At 48.7% G+C, this 17,909-nt stretch overlaps 1 protein-coding gene across 1 annotated transcript; it reads left to right on the forward strand.

Moving 5' to 3' along the window:
* Positions 1–11,722: 11,722 nt before the first annotated feature.
* Positions 11,723–17,552, forward strand: LOC116463216 (UL16-binding protein 3). Its single transcript, XM_032146215.2, has 5 exons — positions 11,723–11,810; positions 14,609–14,872; positions 15,098–15,370; positions 16,056–16,184; positions 17,421–17,552. Exons 1-4 carry the CDS (start codon positions 11,723–11,725, stop codon positions 16,160–16,162), a joined length of 732 nt encoding a protein of 243 aa, XP_032002106.1. The 3' UTR covers positions 16,163–16,184; positions 17,421–17,552.
* Positions 17,553–17,909: the final 357 nt, after the last annotated feature.

Below are 17,909 nucleotides of genomic sequence, written 5' to 3' on the forward strand. Positions count from 1 at the left end.
GTGTACGTCTTGATTTTAGCAGCCGAAGTCAATGGCCCTGTGTCATGTTGCTGGTGCGTCCTGGTGGTAGTTTTAGCTTCTGTTTCTCTCAGGTAGCATCTAGAGATAAGTTAGAACGACAAGAGTTTGTAAGAAAAAAAAAATAAAAACTCTAGAAGCCAGACTCTCCAATGCCCACCATAAAATGCTAAGGAAATAACCTCACTCTCCCCTAAGGACCTGGAGGCATTGGCTTAGGAACTCACCTAATAAATCATTTAGGGCAACTCCTTCATCTGAAAGACAAGAAATCAAGACCCAGAGGAGTTAAGTGGCTTGTCAGGCTGATACAGTGAGTTGGGTTGACCACCTAGGCCTTCTGCTATCTATGATGGAAAGAGCTATAATTCACTGAGTATTTATTACCACGAGCCAAGCACCATGCTAAGTCTATTACAGGCATTGGCTTATTTGAGGCCCACAGCAATATTTTGAGGTAGGTACTATCATGATGCCTGTTTTACACACAGGGAAGCATAAGCTTTGCGAGCGAGACTGAGGAAACGTGCATGCCCCATGTCACACAAACACAGGTTTTGACCCAGGCAGTCTGACTGCAGAGCCGGTGCTTGAAACCGCTACTGATCTTACTGTCTTTGTGGCAATTGTATACTTAGATATGGATATGCACATATGTAGATACATGGATACAGGTGTATGGATGTACATGAATTTACACGCATATGATATATCAGTAAGCAAGATATAGTATCACTTTGCATATTTTGAAACTTAAACCAAATGGTATTATAATTGTATGTACCTGGGGAGCAGATGGGGGAAGGATAAATCCATTCCATCTGCTTTCTGCTGTGCTTTCCTATACTACAGAAACAGGAAAGCTAAAAACTACATTTCCCAGACTCCTTTACAACCAGAGTCAGGATGTGGTGCAGATTCAGTCACTCTAATGTGAGGGAATTGCAGCAGGGGCCAGGCATCTGCTGCTCTTGCTGCCAAGCCTAGCGGGGGAGATATTCAGGTTTCTGGGCAGCATTAGCTGAGGTCCTGGGCTCTGGTCGCTGGCTCCGAGGTGCTGAGAGCAGGGCATGTGGCGTCCACTTTGAAGCTGAAAATCTTCGCAGGCACAGTGGGGTCTGGAGTAGGCAACAGCGGCTGTGGCTTCTGAGGTGGTAGGTTTCTGATTATGGATGGATTCCTTCCTTGTCTTGGTGGCTTCCTAACTGGCAGTAGTGATGCGCTAAAGAGTCGGCGGCCTTTTGATCCTAGTGGCTCACGTGGGCTTTGGATGGCTTCATGGGGCTATGCAAACAGATATTGGAGTCCAGAGCCTGCCAAGAGTGGGACTGGACCCTCAGAGTAAAGGTGGACTGAAGGTCAACCAGTCTTCAAACAGAAGGCAGTCCAGGTTCAAGGCTTCTGAATGTCCCAAAATATCTCAATTCCTGCAGCAAAATTCAAGCAATTTTATAGCTACCAAGTGCCTGATGTAAGTAAATGAAATTCATTTCTGGAGGAAGGAAATATCATCCTACTTTTTTTTTTTTTTTTTTGAGATGGGGTCTCATTCTGTCACCCAGGCTAGAGAGCAGTGGCACGATCACAGCATACAGCAGCCTCCACCTCCCAGGCCCAGGTGATCCTCCCACCTCAGTCTCCCGAGTAGCTGAAACTACAGGTGCATGACACCACGCCCAGCTAATTTTTGTATTTTTACTAGAGACGAGGTTTCACCATGTTGCCCAGACTGGTCTCAAACATCTGGCCTCAAGCCATCTGCCCCACCTCAGCCTCACAAAGTGCTAGGATTATAGGAGTGAGTCACTATGGCCAGCCCATCCTACACTTGATATTCTTTCAACAGCAATTTTTAAAACATTGTATCCAGAACATAGACAAAGATAACCAACCACATGGGGAGATAAGATAGCAAAAATGAGAACCAGCTGAAATGTGCAACAGAAACAGAAGATACATGGAACCTCTAGATCAGTACTCTGACAGAAATATAATGCAAGTCACAAGTGTGAGCCACATAGGGAATTTTAAATATTCTAGTGAACACATTGAAAAAACAAAAAGAAACAGATGAAATACATTTTTACAATATTTTTAACTCAATATGTTTTAACTCCATTTTTTTAACCAAAACTATTATTTCAACATGTCATCAATAGACAAATGAATAATGAGACATTTGCCTTTTTTTTTTTTTTTTTTGAGACAGAGTCTCACTGTGTCGCCCAGGCTGGAGTGCAGTGGCGCGATCTCGGCTCACTGCAAGCTCCGCCTCCCAGGTTCAAGCCATTCTCCTGCCTCAGCCTCCTGAGTAGCTGGGACTACAGGCACCAGCCACCACGCCCAGCTAATTTTTTGTATTTTTAGTAGAGACGGGGTTTCACCGTGTTAGCCAGGATGGTCTCCATCTCCTGACCTCGTGGTCCACCCACCTCGGCCTCCCAAATGCTGGGATTACAGGCGTGAGGCCACCGCACCCGGCCAACATTTGACATTTTTATACTAAACCTTTGAAATTTGGTGTGCACCATATACTACAGTACATCTCAATTCAAAGTAGTCATATTTCAACCTCTCAATAGCCTCATGTAGCTAGTAACTGCTGGGTTAGACCTCGCAACTTTAGATTTTAGAATTATCTGGCCAGGTGTGGTGGCTCACGCCTATAATCCCAGCACTTTGGGAGACCAAGGCGGGAGAATCACCTGATGCCAGGAGTTCAAGACCAGTCAGGCCAACATCGTGAAACCCTGTCTCTGCTAAAAATACAAAAATTAGCCAGGTGTGGTTGGGCACGTCTATAGACCCAGCTACTCAGGAGGCTTTATTGAACCCAGAAGCGGAGGTTGCAGTGAGCCGAGATGGCACCACTGCACTTCAGCCCGGGCCACCCACGAGACAGAGCAAAACTCTGTCTCAAAAATAAAATAAAATAAAATAATTATCAGGCAGGGATTTAAAAATAACTATGCTTACTATGTTTCAATAACTTAAAATGAAAAAACATCAATAGAAAAAAATTCATTACTTCAAATGTAAGATATATGGGCTATGGAATAATCTCTAAGTATAAAACTAAATAAATAACTGGAATGAAAACTCAACAGATGGCTTTAATAGCAAATTAGACAGAGCTGAAAAGAGAAGTGTAAACTGGAAGGCAAGTCAAGAGAAACCATTTGGAATGCAGTACAGGAAGACCGAAGGGTGGAAAAATTTAGAAGAGACAGTAAAATTCAGAAGCCACAGCTGCTGTGGTGGACACTGTGGAAAGGTTCACCCCACATTTAATTAGAATCCTAAAAGGACAGGTAAAAGACAACAAAAGAAGGCATATTTTGAGAGACAATGGCTGCGAATTTTAAAAACTGGCTAGGAGGCTGTTGTCAAATTGTCTTTCCTATTGATTGTATTTTATCAACAGTTGCTTTTAAATTTTTCTCTTTTAAGTTGTTCTCTTCAAAGATATTCTTCTTGAAGACGACCTTTAAGACATTCTGCAATTTCATCACAATGCACCTAGGAGTGAATTTATTTTTATTTATTCTAATTGAGATTTGTTATGTTTCCTAAAATTGAGAATCTATGTCTTTCATAAAATCTGAAAAGTTCTTAGCCATTAGCTCTTTGAAAATTTCCTCTCCCTCATTTTCTTCTCTGCTTTTGGAAGTCCAATTAGAGGCAGGTTAGACTTTTTCATTGTACATCCATATCTTTACACTTCTCTCTTGCAGTTTCAGCATGAAACTCTCTCTCTCTACCAAATTTTGAATGATTTCTTCAGATCCATCCAGTTCAGTGACTTCATCCTCTATTTAACATGCTGCTTTATCACTGTGTTGAGTTTCAAATTTTAATTAACATATTTTTCATTGCTGTAAGTGCTGCTTGGTTTTTTCTATTTTAGATACAATTAGTCTTTTTTGACAATGTCTCAATATTTGCAGTGTGTTTTATTCTTTTATGTCTTTAATGATTTAAGGATACATATTTTACTATTTTCTTTGTAGTTCTAATATCTGTAGTTCTTCAGGGCCGAAACTTCTCTGTGGGATTGGCCCACTCACTTACTGTGGTTTGACTTTTGATATATTCTGTAGGTTTCTGAGCTTTTTTGTGGCTTGGCTTTTTTACTGCAGGAAACCTCTGCTGCCTACGTGAGGTTGTGTTCTGCAGAGATATTATGTTTGATTCTGTTCAACGCCTGTGGATCTCCACAAGCCAGGATCATTTTTGTTAATTTTTTGGCTTGCGCATTCCCGGAGCAGTCAGGTAGAAGACATTCTAACCCTCAGGACAGCTGCAGTGATGAATCCTAGGGGCAGAGTGCTTTACTGGATTTTACATGCACAATGCTGCTCTCGCTGGTCATCATTGTTGCTGCTGTGGCTCTTTGTTAGTTTCTTGGGTAGAAGAGGTACCTTAGCAAAAAAGCTTTGAAAACAAGATTTGAAATAACTTTATTCTGAGCAAAAGATTTTCCTGGTTTTCTTGCTCTGTTGTTGCTATGTCACGTGGTGCCTGCCAGTTAGAGCTAAACAGTCAGTTTTGCCGTTTCTAGGCAGAAAAATGCTCAAATCACAAGTAAATGTCTAGGTGTCCCAGGAGGTGACTCTGGTAATGTGTATTTTCATTACTCATTTCCACTCTTAAAGGCAAAATTCTCCTGACGTTTTAACATTTTCTAGGGTGCCATCCCGTATGTTGAATCCAAAATTGATGATTTCTTCTCAAAGGCAGTGTTACCATAATTGACACAGTTTAGATACATTATAAAAAAGTATTGAAATCTATTCAACATTGTTCATTAAGCTTCTGTTAGGGTCATAAAATATCTTGTCATGTCTGATTAACTCAACTAAATTCAGTTTTTCAACGACACTGCTGTTCTACAACGTGCTATTTATTGTTAAAGCCTAGAATTTATAAGTGTTTCCAATGACTGAAAGAGATTGGGTATTTTACTAAGATATCTATTACAATTATCTTCAGTTTAAGACTGTGGGCCGATTTTATGAAATCTATACAATATAGAAATGATAGGAAGTAAAAATGAATTTAATATAGTTCCAGCATTCATTTTGTCTAAAAGCCAATGTCCAGTGAAAACATTGCTGTTTTTCTCCTCTGCAAACCTGAAGCAAGCACTGCTAGAAATGTGATTTTCTACAAAACTGACAGGTTGGTAAGATGATTCATGACTGAAGTAATATCATTCACCTGTTTAACGTTTATAGCCTGGGAACATGCCTTATAATATGGCCAAATGCCTACAAGTTTCAATATACTCCCAAAGATAAGAGACTTTAAGCTCCTATGATCACAAAGGAGTATTGTCTGTAAATTACGTCTCAGTAAGTTTAATATTTATAAAAGATAGAAGGAGAGAAGACTAGCAGTAGTTGAATAAGAAAAAAACAATAAACTTGTCCGATCTACAAGTGCATCTATGAAAAGGTAGGTTAAAGTACAAACCATTCTCCACCTCCTTGAGATGTGACTAACAGCCTGGAACGGTACAAATCCACTGGATGAAGACAGGAAAGAAGCTCAGGCTTCTGGCTCCCTCCCCCATATTACCCCAGAGAAACAATGGAAGGAAGAAGGAAACACTTGGCCCTCAGACTACACAACAGCAACCCTGGTTGCAAGATAACAATGGAGTATTCTTTCTAAAATATGAAGGAAAAGAACTTGAGCCTGGAATTCTTTATCCAGTCAAATTCTCATTTAAATAGGAAGGTATCTTTTCTGTTGCAGCCATAACAAATTGCAACATACTTACCTGCTTAAATCAGTACATCTTTATTATGTCACAGTCCTCTAGTTTGCAAGCCTGAGATGGCTTGATTGGTTTCTCTGCTCCCAGTTCCTCAAGGTCAAGGTCAAGGTGTCCACCCGCTGGGCTCTGATTGGGAGGTTCTGGGAAGCATCTGCTTCCAAGTGCACTCAGGTTGCTGGCAGAATCCAGTCCTTGGACCTGTGGGACTGAGGTCCCAGCTTCCCTGCTGGCTGTCAGCTGCAGCCCTTCCCTAACTCCCAGAGGCCCCTCTCCAGTCCTGCTCATGGCCCCCACATCTCAGACCCAGCAACAGTGCATGGAATCCTTCTCATGCTTAGAATCTCTCTGACATTGGATGCATCTTTCTTGGCTCCAGCCTGAGAAAATTCTCTGCTTTTTAGAGCTCATGTAATGGCACTGGGCCCACTCAGAGAACCCAGGAAAATCTCTCTGTTTTAAGGTCAACTGATGAGTAGCTTTAATTATGACTGTGCAGAGCCTAGACTAGCAGTGCCTAGACTCACAGTACCTAGACTAGCAGTGCCTAGACTAGGAGCAGCTGGTTTCTCTAGGCCCCTCACCCCTTTCTATCTCCATCGCCTTCTTCCTGGCCCCCTTTCCTTTCCCATTTCCATTCCCACTTTCATACGCATTCCTTCTTTGCATAAAATACTGGATTTTCCTGCCGCTGGTACGCACCAGGCTCAAACAAACAGGCTAAGACAGCCATTAGTTGTCCTATCATCAGTGTTTTCTAGAACATATTGTTCTAGAAAGGTACAGGAAACTTGAAGGGGCAGCTGCCGGATCCTGCCCACCACGGTGTATTAGAAATACTCAAAACGTAGAAAACCTGAAGGATATTTGCCTCCTAAGATCCAAGTTGGAAATAGTTTAGAGGAAGGTGCCTCAATAGCCAGAGAAACACAGGAGATACGACAAGAGAACCTAGGAGGACAAGTGACCAAGGAATCTATTCCAGATTACTGTTATCTCACAACAAGGGGAAATGTGAAGTTGGTACCACAGAAACAAGGAAGTGTAGCTAAGAATAACCAAGAATTACAGCTAGGAAAGCTATCAGGAAAATGGGGCTGGAGGTGGCACGCGAAAGGGATAGGAAAACATGCTGAGACTTCTAAAATTAGGAATAAAACAAAACCAATAATACCAATAAATGTGACACATACTGGTATGAGTCATAGGTTAAGGGCGGCCACCCAGAGAAGAAAACTAGAATGTATAACTTTCAAAGCAACAGAAAAAAACCCTCAGTATACTAAATGGAACACAGGTACGGAGGGGAAATGCCAGCATTAAAAAACACAATAAATACATGTGGACCAGGCACAGTGTAATCACTGCACTTTGAGAGGCCAAGGTGAGAGGATCGCTTGAGCCCAGGAGTTCAAGACCAGCCTGGGCAATATAGGCAGACCCCATCTCTACAGACAAATATAGAAAATTAGCCCAGTGGGTGGCGCATGCTTGTAGTCCTGGCTACTCGGAGGCTGAGGCAGTAAGATGGCCTGAGCTCAGGAGTTAGAGGCTGCAGTGAGCTATGACCCCACCGCTGCACTCCAACCTGGGCAACAGACGGAGATCCCATATCTTAAAAAAAATAAATAGGCTGGGTGCGGTGGCTCATGCCTGTAATCCCAACACTATGGGAGGCAGAGGTGGGTGGATCACGAGGTCAGGAGATCGAGACCATCCTGGCTAACATGGTGAAACCTCATCTCTACTAAAAATACAAAAAAAAAAAAAAATTAGCTAGGCATGGTGGCGGGCGCCTGTAGTCCCAGTTACTCGGGAGGCTGAAGCAGGAGAATGGTGTGAACCCAGGAGGAGGAGCTTGCATCAAGCCGAGATCGTGCCACTGCACTACAGCCTGGGTGACAGAGAAAAAAATAAATATAAATAAATAAATAAATAAATAAATAAATAAATAAATAAATAAATAAAATAAAAAAGATGGCAGAGCTAAATCCTAAACAGTAGTAATTACAATAAAAGTGAATTACTAAACTTATCATGTAAATCACTGGAACTCCCAGGTTGGATTTTAAAATATTGAATAATATACACTATTTTCAAAAGACAATGTTAAATGTAAAGATTAAAAATAAAATGTGCTGTATCTGCGAAGAAAGGCTACTTTTTAATTTTTTTGTATTTGTTTCTTTTAGCGACTACAATATGCTTTATTGTTCTTGGAAAGGGCTCAGGGTTTGGCTTTAAATCAGGCTGCACGCTTTTCATCAGTCTCACATCGCTCTCCCCATGCCAAGCTGGCTCTAGCTAGCAACGTCACATTAAATCTCAGGGCAACCTTCAGGAACTTCCAGAAGCCTCCCCTCCTCCTGACCCCCTGCAGTCCAAGACCCTCATATTTGCCCACACCCCTGCTTAGGGTCCAGCCCCAGAACTCACCGCCCCGCCCCGCCCTGCCCCGGACCAGCCTGGCAGCAGGAGCAGAGGCTGGAGGCAAACACCCAACTTCGTGCCAGCACCTGTGCCACTGGGGACCCAGGGTGTGACACACCCAGAGGAAGCAGAGGGCCCCTGCGTGAGTCACCCTGGCCCTCAAGGCTGTCAAGCTCCAGTAGCCCCACCCCGCCCACTTGCAACTCCAGGCCATGGAGCAGGAAATGCTTGAATCTTTGCTACCTCTCAGACCCCAACCCTTCTTTTCTCCTTCTCTTTCCTCCTGGCCCGGTTATCTTTTCCCATTTCCATTCCCACTTTCAGACTCGTTCCTTCTTTGCTTAAAAGGCAAGTATTTCAGCCATGTGCGGTGGCTCACACCTGTAATACCAGCACTTTGGGAGGCCAAGGTGGGAGGATCATGAGGTCAGGAGTTAGAGACCAGCCTGGCCAACATAGTGAAACCCCATCTTGACTAAAAATACAAAAAAACTAGCCGGGTGTGGTGGGGGATGCCTATAATCCTAGCTACTCAGGAGGCTGAAGCAGGAGAATCGCTTGAACCCGGGAGGCGGAGGTTGCAGCGAACCTAGATCACGCCACTGCACACCAGCCCGGGTGACAGTAGGAGACAACGTCTCAAAAAAAAAAAAAAGGCAAGAAAAAGACAAGATTTTCCTGGCCCTGGTGCACTCTAGGCTCAATCCAACCAACTGAAGACAGCAGTTTGCTGTCCGTCATCACACTATGTTTTCTAGAAGATTCTATCCTGATGAAGCACCCCCAGACTGGTTGAAAACCAGAGTTACTCTTCCTTGGAAAACCCAGATGGAGATTCAAATTTCCAAGTTGGGGCCGGGCGCAGTGGCTCACGCCTGTAATCCCAGCACTTTGGGAGGCCGAGGCAGGCAGATCACCTGAGGCCAGGAGTTCGAGACCAGCCTGGCCAACATGGTGAGATCCTGTCTCTACTAAAATTGCAAAAATTAGCCAGGGGTGGTGGCAGGTGCCTCTAATCCCAGCTACTCAGGAGGCTGAGGGAAGAGAATCGCTTGAACCCGGGTGGCAGAGATTGTAGTGAGCTGAGATCGTCCCACTGCACTCCAGTCTGGGCGACAGAGTGAGACTCTGTCTCAAAAACAAACAAACAAGAAAACAACAAATAGAACCCAACAACTAAAAAAAGAAAAAAGGCAAAAAAAAAAAAAAAAATTACCAACCTCGATGCTGCCACCTTCAGGCCGCTGGGGGTTACAACCTCCGCTCCAGCTCCCCTCTGAACCTGTGCTTTTCCTCTGAGTCCCATTCACTCCCACAACTGTCTCATTCATTCACTGGTTCACTCAGCCTCCAACCACCCTTAAATCATGTCAGGCTCACCAGGTGACGGAGAGAAAAATCATCCTCTGTGGGTCTGAAAAACATGCCTGAGTCCTGATGGTAGGTCTTGCTTTCATTTCCTCCCCCTCACAGCGCCCCCAGGGCCATGAAGAGGCCACAGCCTGGGCTCAGAGATTCAGCTCTCCTCAGGGTGGGCCTGGCATTTGCTGACTTCAGGGAGGGCGGCAGCGCTCACAACTGAAATAGGAGACCTGCCCTGGGTCCTTAGCATGTGCAAGGACAGGGTTCCTTGTAGAATCTGCTCATTTCATCTGTGTGCATCGCATTTGTCATTTTCCACATGCGGACATCCATGCCTAGAAAGCTGAAGAACCTTGCACAGGAATATTCAGCCACAATATCAGCTGATTTCCATATCTGAATGCATGATCTCTAGATCCCGGCCATTACAATAACATTTGGGCCACTTCTATTCCCCTCCTGGGCAGGCCTGAGTCTGGTGGCCAGATGCCTGCAGCAGGGGTGAGGCAGGAGGGCCCAGGTGTGCACAAAAGCCCCTCCTCCTGTCACCTGGCTGTCCTGCTTGGAGGTCTCCTGCCAGCCTCCTTCTGCCTTCCTCCTGTTCCCCTAGTCACTGGCCCAGGTCACCTGGCCTCAGGGGTGGGGCTGCCAGGGCCTTCCCAGAGGCCTCCTCCCAGGACTAACCTGGGCTCCTGCCCCCAGCCCTGTACGTGGGAGGCTCTTCTCACACACAGATCCTGGGACCCGCCAAGCTCTGCCCCTCCCAAATCTGAGAACTGCCCACCCCTGTGTGTCTGTTGTCCTCCAGACTACCCTCCACGTGGCCCCGCCTGCACAGAGGCTCTAGTGCATCAGGCCAGAACCTTCTGGGCTCCTGTGTCCCTGCTCAGTCACAGAGGTGGCTGCCCTCCCATGACTCTGTCCTGAAGCAGAGACAGGCCCTGGGCTTTGTCCAGGCCTCCTCCCCTTTCCCACAGCCTCAGGACCCTCAGGATTGATGGTCACCAGGTGCGGGTGATCCCAACGTGAAGACTGTATGGAGCGGGAGGTCTGTGCCTATTTTTCTCATTCAATAAGGAATGGGCTGAGTGGCTGGGGGCTGAGTGGGACTCAAGATCTCTGCCCACTCCTCACCCCAGGCTAAAGCCCTCCCTTGCGGCCAAGGGCCACTGGGCCCCTCACCTCCCTCTGGCTTCTGCCCACAGATCTAGATGTTTCCATGGTGACTGAGACGAGGATACACTGGGGTTGCCGCTTTGAGGATGGCTGCAGTCACCATCCAGGGACCGGGCAGAGATGCGTGTGCAGCCATGGATTTGGGTGTAGCTGGCCACAGATGAATGTGCAGAAAAGTGAGCCCCACGCATGCGTAGACCCTCCCTCGGCTTCTGCTCTCCATGGAAACACAATTGATCATTTGATTACTGATCACGGTAAGCCACTAGGGCTTTCTTTTCTTTCTTTTTTTTTCCAGAAGTCATAAAGGGATACAGAATATACTCAAAGGCCTCCTCATGCTTTTAGTGGAGAGGCAAAGAAGGTCTGCTCCGGACTGGGAAGCAGCTGCGCCCTGGACGCAGAGGGGCTGGGACTCCGTGGCGCAGGCTGAAGGAGGGCGGGTGTCGCTGGCAGAGGCGGTGACGAGGGGGACACAGCCGCCACTGAATATCCCTGTGCAAGTTTCTTCGCTTTCCTGTGCATCAGTGCTTACATTGGGGTAATAATAAATGGTGTGTTAAAAAATTAAATGAGGCGGTCAAGAAGGAACCGTGTCCTGGCCCGCCCGGAGCCCAGGGTGGAGGGTGAGGGTTGGCCAGAGGGGGCCGCTGTCAGGCCACTAGCCCGGGGCGGGACGAAGCGGAGCATCCCCAAACAAGAGCAGGCATAGGGTCCCCGGGTCCCAGCCTGGGGTTGGACTGGGAAGGGCGGGACGGGGCGGGATAGGGCGGAGCATCCCTCCAAACCTGGGCAGGCGTAGGCTCCCCTGGATCCCGGGGCGGGGCGGGACGGGACAGGGCGGGGCGGGACGGGGCCGATCACACTCAATCACTAGCTGACGTGGGAGGGCCGAAGTGATTCATCCGCCGGTCTTCACATCGACCGCGCCTGGTGCCCCGGCGCTCCAGGTCTACAATGGCAGCGGCCGCCAGCCCCGCGAGCCTTCTGCCGCTCGCCATTCTTCCGCATCTGCTATTCGACTGGTCCGGGACGGGGCGGGCCGGTGAGTTCGGGGATGGAGCCTAAGCGGGGCGGGGGCCAAACCTGGGGGGCTGTGGACTGCAGCGGGTTTCAGAGAAGGGAAGGCTTCTTGAAGGACCGGCGCGATCTCCCCAGACTGCCCCCACGCTCAGTTCCGATTCGCTGCTCTTCTTCGCCAGGTCCGCTTCCTGCGGCTGCTGCTTGCCCCACAGGGCAGGAGGGGGGTCAAAGAAGGCGAAAAAAGAAACGCAGGAGGGTAGAGGGGCCAAAAAGCTGCAGAGGGCGAGGTGGGGAGGGGATCCCTGGTGCAACCCCGCAGCCCCACTCGTCCTCGGGAAGGAGAAACCAGAGCCCCCGGAACCCGCGCTGGGGTCAAGACAGGGGTGAAGCCAGCGTCACATAGAATAGTCACTAAGCAGGCAGGAGTCAGCAAACCCCTTCTAGAAGGGAAAGGCTGAAGGCAGTTTGGTCCTCGCCTACCATGGGTTCTCTGTCTCTGTGTCAAGTCCTGTCCCTTTGTGGAGCAGCAGTAGGCAATAGCAACCTGCAAATAGAAGGGAAACCTGATATGGACACTGTGCTAGGTTGCTGACTCCAGATGAGGGCACATGCTGTGTCCTGGCAATTGCTGCCCCATCCCCTAGGGTGTCATCTCCAAGTGGTGTAAGTTGAAGACTCACAAGTGTGTCCCACCCTGCCTGTGGCTTCTGGGAGGTGTGGATGTGATGGATGTGACGGGGAGTCCCATGGTTCCTGGCCTACTGCCCCCCTCCTTTGTTGCTGAGTAGCATTAATGGTCCCCAGGGGTGATTCAGGGACCCTCCCTGAAGCCTCAGGTGTGAGCTGAGGGTGAGGGGGTGTAAGCATGTGGTGTCCTGGGGATCGGAGCCAACTGCTTGTGCAGCTTCTTGGTTCCCTGTGGCCCTGCTCCTGCCCATCCCAGGAGACCCACCTGTGTCTTCTCACTGTGGGCCTATCTTCTTAATGACCTAAAGGGTGAGGAGCACACCCTGTGTTGGGCAGCTCTGAGGCCCTCCCATAGCCGGAGGCCCATCTCCACCAGGGCCCAGGACCACAACAGGAGCCACTTTTAAACGAGGGGATTTCATTGCTGTGAGTGGCACAGCCTTGCTTCTGAGCACTAGCAGACCCCGTTGTGATTCTGTGGTTGGGAATAGCCATGAAATCCACATAGCACCTTTTCCAACCACACATGCCTCTGGGATCTTAGGGAGTCCAGGGTCAAATAGCTGTAGTGGCAGGTCCAGCCACACCCCTCATCACAGAGTGTGTATGGCTGCATCCCAGCTACAAGAGCAGAGTTGAGTAGTGACAGGGGAGGTCATACGACCAGCACAACATATAATAGTTACATTAACTACAAACAGTATCCATTCCCAGTAGAAATCCAGGAAATGTGAAATTACCATCGAATGGGTCTATGAACCCAGCACATCCCTCTAAGCTGGACCTGACACAGGTGTCCATCTGTTACTTTGCTCCAAATGCACCTCATGAGTAACAGGGGAGCAAGTTAATGCTTCACATCCCTGGGAAGAGCTCGGATCGCACACTGTGTCCACTAGGAGTGTCTGGGTATTTGTTGTTTCATGGCATACAGTTACTAGAGTGAATGCCCATCTGGCTCTGTGGGGGAGGCTGAAGGAGTCATTGCAGTTGCTGTGGGGTTGAAGGAGCCCACCGGGGCCTCTGGGCTCTCCTTCTAGTAATGGACTCTGGGTCTGAGATGTGACTCAGTTCTCAAAGCTGGGCAAGGGAGCTCAGTTATTTCCTGAGGTGACAACTTTCAGCCTCCTGGTCATCCATCCTTGCATTTTGTCTTTGTGGTAATTATTTAAATCTAGTAGTATCCGGGTGGAGTCTCCATCTCTTTTCGATCTTGGACCCTTTTGTTCTATGAGCCATGGGCATAGCTTTGTAAGACTGAGGTCCCCAGCTGGCATTTGACTTCTCTAATTATTTCCATCATTGCACCCTCCTTCCTGCTGACAGTTGACGGCCTCCACTTGAGATCTGTTATTTCAGGATTTTCCATCCCCATTACTACTGGGAGCCCATTTCAGGAAGAGCATCTCCTACCCCTGACCCTGGCCTTCAGCAACAGGCATCCCTGAGCTTCTTGACAGTCTGCTGCCTTCTCCTGGGGCCTTCTTTATATGCTGGGTAAACAGGAGTCTTCCAGGCTTCCCTTGAGCACAGAGGGTGAGCATTGTTCTGGATTTTCATACTGTAGTCACTCTGGCATGCGCACTTCTCTTAGTCTTTTGTTCCTTCCTGTACAACCTGCCACGTAAGACCTGGGTTTTCTGTTTCATGTGGTGTGGGTCATTCCTTTTTCCAAGATTCCAAGGGTAACCTACTAGCAGATGACCACATTCCAGGGAACTTACCATGTCTTGTTACCCATAACAAATGAACTCATCCTTATCCGATGTTGACTACGTCGTACCCACTGCACCACGCTCCAACATCCTCAGGGTGCCCTCCCACACTCTCCCGCCTCCTGCAGTCCCCCTGGACCGCTCCTGCAGATCCTGCCATCTAAGTCCTTCCTCCTGTAGCAGGCCTGCCACCTCCCTGGCAGGGTCCTGTGCTGACGGATGTGAGTATAGGCCTGGCAGAGTGGGGAGATGGACATGTTAGCGACCCATGGTCCCTCCACAGGCAGAGACCACCGTCCAGGAAGAGAAATCCATGCTCTGCCAGCCCAGCCCTTCAGGAAACGCTCTTGGCTGTCACAGTGTTTGGAGTCCTTCCCCCACCCCAACACTCTCTGGTGTTTTTTCTTTTTTTCCATAGACGCTCACTCTCTCTGGTATAACTTCACCATCATTCATTTGCCCAGACATGGACAACGGTGGTGTGAGGTCCAGAGCCAGGTGGATCAGAAGAATTTTCTCTCCTATGACTGTGGCAGTGACAAGATCTTATCTATGGGTCACCTAGAAGAGCAGCTGGATGCCACAGATGCCTGGGGAAAACAATTGGAAATGCTGAGAGATGTGGGGCAGAGGCTCAGACTGGAACTGGCTGACACTGAGAAGGAGGATTTCCCACCCAGTGGTGAGTGAAAGAGACCAAGGACAGAAGGGAGCAGACTGTGGGCTCAGGGGCTGCACTGTGTGTGGGGAGAAGAAATTAGACATGGGACCTCCATGAAGCCCAGCAGCAGGGGCAGGACTTGGAGGAGACAACAGGACCAGATGAGAATGGTCTCAGCATAGGAGGATGTGGGACAGGGAAGAGAATTTGTAAAGACCAGGGCTGATCTCTTTCTGATTGGGGCAGGACCCCTCACGCTGCAGGCCAGGATGTCTTGTGAGTGTGAAGCCGATGGATGCATCCGTGGGTCTTGGCAGTTCAGCTTCAATGGACAGAAGTTCCTCCTCTTTGACTCAAACAACGGAAAGTGGACAGCGGTTCAGGATGGAGCCAGGCGGCTGAAAGAGAAGTGGGAGAAGGACAGCGAACTGACCATGTTCTTCAAGATGGTCTTGAGAGACTGCAAGAGCTGGCTTAGGTACTTCCTGACGCACAGGAAGAAAAGGCTGGAACCCACAGGTAACTGACAAGGGAGCACTGGGAGCACCTTGGAGATGCCAGCGAGTTACACCCTTGTCTGTCAGTGTCTGAGTATGGTGGGTGTGGGTGTATGGGTGTGAGTGGGTGTGAGTCTATGTGTGTGTGAGTGTGAGTGTGTGTTTGAGCGAGTGTAAGAATATGAACCCCTCATGGGGGGCTCCTCCTTGGGGTGCCTATGCTCTCCCTCCTGACTCCTCTTCCTCACTGCACTTGCTTTTGCTCCACTCACTGTGGATTTCTCGCCAGCCTCGAAACTGTGGGCATCATTGTGTTTCTAGACCTTTCTCCTTAGATTTCCCTCCTCCTAGGATTGCTTTTCCTTTCCTCTCCCTTGGTCTGTTTCTGGAAATCCATCAAAACCATCTCAAATGCCAGCCCCGAGACTCTTCTGTCCCCGGCCCTGGGGCATCACCTCCTCTTCCGCCACAGCAGGAGGGTGGGCTGTGCTGTCGCCTTGCTTCCCTCAGCAGCTGTGTGAGCTCCCTGAGGACAGGGGACACCCCCTCTCCCTTCCTAACCCCAGGACCTGTCACAGCTGCTGCCCCACAGCAGGGGAGACAAATCCTCTGCCTTCCAGGATGACCTGGGGTAGCAGGAGCTGAGGAGCCATCTCCTCAGATTTGGGGCGTGGACAAGAGTTGTCACTTTTGTGTTTCCCTTTCAGCACCACCCACCGTGGCCCCAGGCTTAGCTCAACCCAAAGCTAAAGCCACCACCCTCAGTCCCTGGAGCTTCCTCATCATCCTCTGCTTCATCCTCCCTGGCATCTGAGGAGAGTCATTTAGAGTGACAGGTACTGTGGGCAAAACTGTGAGGGGAACGAGAGACAGATGGGTGAGGTGAGAGGAAGGGAAAGGAGAATTCCCAGAGCCCCACCTCTCCCCATAGCCGGGACCTTCTCGTTCTGACATGAGACAGGTGAATGAGACCTGATGTCGCCTGTTGGCAATGACCTTGGCAGCTCAACCTTGAGTTCTGATGGATTCTCGCTGTCAGGGCCAGAGGGAAAGGGAGGGGCCCATACCAAGGCTCAGGGCCTGTTGAGTTCAAGAGGGTTTAGACAATTCAGGCCTATTTCACAGCAGGTTTCTATTTGGGAAGGGTAGTGGTGTGTGGCCTGCAGGCAGCAGGAACTCAGGCATGGGCAGTCTGCACAGAAGGAGAGGAGTAGCATGGCCACTTCACCAAGGACATCAAGGGAAAGGGTGTCCCTGGAGGAGGCTAAGAAGAGAGAAACCTGGGGGAATTCCAGGACGAGGGGGCTGTGAGGGCCTTGGCCCACCCAGTTCCTAAGGCTGCATTCCCAGAGAGAGCACCTTGAGTCCCAGCAGTTAAGGTGGAAGGTGAAGAGTACAGCGTATCCAGGATGAGGTTTAGGAAATGGCCAAGCCCCTTGGACCCATGGGATTCCTGGCTGGGCCCTGGGGCGATGCCCCTGCCATCCCACCTCCTGCACACTCCAGATCCTGAGCCAGCTAATGGCCCTGCCTGGAGCAGAGTGGACTCAGATAGGGCAGCTGAGCTGCTGCTAGAGGTCCATGGTCACCATTGAGCTTGGCCAGGAATGAGTGGGCCGGGGCAGGGGCAGTCCCATTCAGAGCTGTGAGTGCAGCTCCCAGGGTGAGGAGAGGCTGAGAGCAAAGGGGAAAGAAGGAGGTTTGCCTGCAAGCCCACCCAAGGCCAGGGAACATGGATCCAGAGACCTCTCTTTGGACAGGGCTCCCCGAGGTCCTCTAGACTCTTCTATGAGAGGGAGGAGCAGGCCCTGAGTGAGGGTGCAGACCCCTCATTACCAGCCTCAGTTCTGAGCCCCCCTGGGCTGTAACAGGACCTGGGCTGGCTCTGTGGTGTGGTGAAGGAGGGAGGAGGTTGGGAAAGGCTGCACAGCCAAGGGTAGGGTTGGAGGGAAAAACATGTTCCTTATCTGCGGGAGAAGCTCCAAAATGGGGAGGGCCTGGGAGGGATCACCCAGGAGAACAGACCCAGGTTTTTCTCAGCCGCTTAAACCAACGCTTCATCTTTTCTCAAGGTGGAAGATGATATCAAGAAGCCTCTGTTAGCCTGGTCTGGTTCCTGCTGTCCCTTCAGGGAGGCCGCCTGTCTACTCACCACTGTGCCTTTCTGGAAAGCAGGAGTTCAAGCCTTAGCAAGCCCACAGGCCCCAGCAGGTGATGAGAACATTTTAGACTCAACATCTCATGCCACTCATTACCTTTGCTCATGATCCCAGTGGCCATTTTTCTTAACACCTTCTGCCACTTTCTCTTGGTGCTAATGAATGGAATTCCTCAACAAGTTTTTTGTTTGTTTGTTTTGTTTTGTTTTTATTAAAGAATACTTAGTGCTAATGAGGATATGGTGAAATAACTGTCTACTCAAGGACGAAAATTAATATTAACCTTTTGTACAACACTTATGCAATATATATCAACATGTTTACATCATTTGATATAGTAATTCCAATTCTAAGATTTTTTGTTTGTTTGTTTTTATTATTATACTTTAGGTTTTAGGGTAC

This window comes from Hylobates moloch, unplaced genomic scaffold (assembly GCF_009828535.3).
Source record: "Hylobates moloch isolate HMO894 unplaced genomic scaffold, HMol_V3 SCAFFOLD_29, whole genome shotgun sequence".
NCBI lineage: Eukaryota > Metazoa > Chordata > Mammalia > Primates > Hylobatidae > Hylobates > Hylobates moloch.

Excerpts from the sequence above, each read along its gene's own strand:
- LOC116463216 (XM_032146215.2), top strand. The coding sequence starts at position 11,723 with ATGGCAGCGGCCGCCAGCCCCGCGAGCCTTCTGCCGCTCGCCATTCTT. Across the intron at positions 11,811-14,608 it reads GTCCGGGACGGGGCGGGCCG|ACGCTCACTCTCTCTGGTAT; the intron begins GTGAGTTCGGGG and ends TTTTTTCCATAG. Across the intron at positions 14,873-15,097 it reads GGAGGATTTCCCACCCAGTG|GACCCCTCACGCTGCAGGCC; the intron begins GTGAGTGAAAGA and ends TGATTGGGGCAG.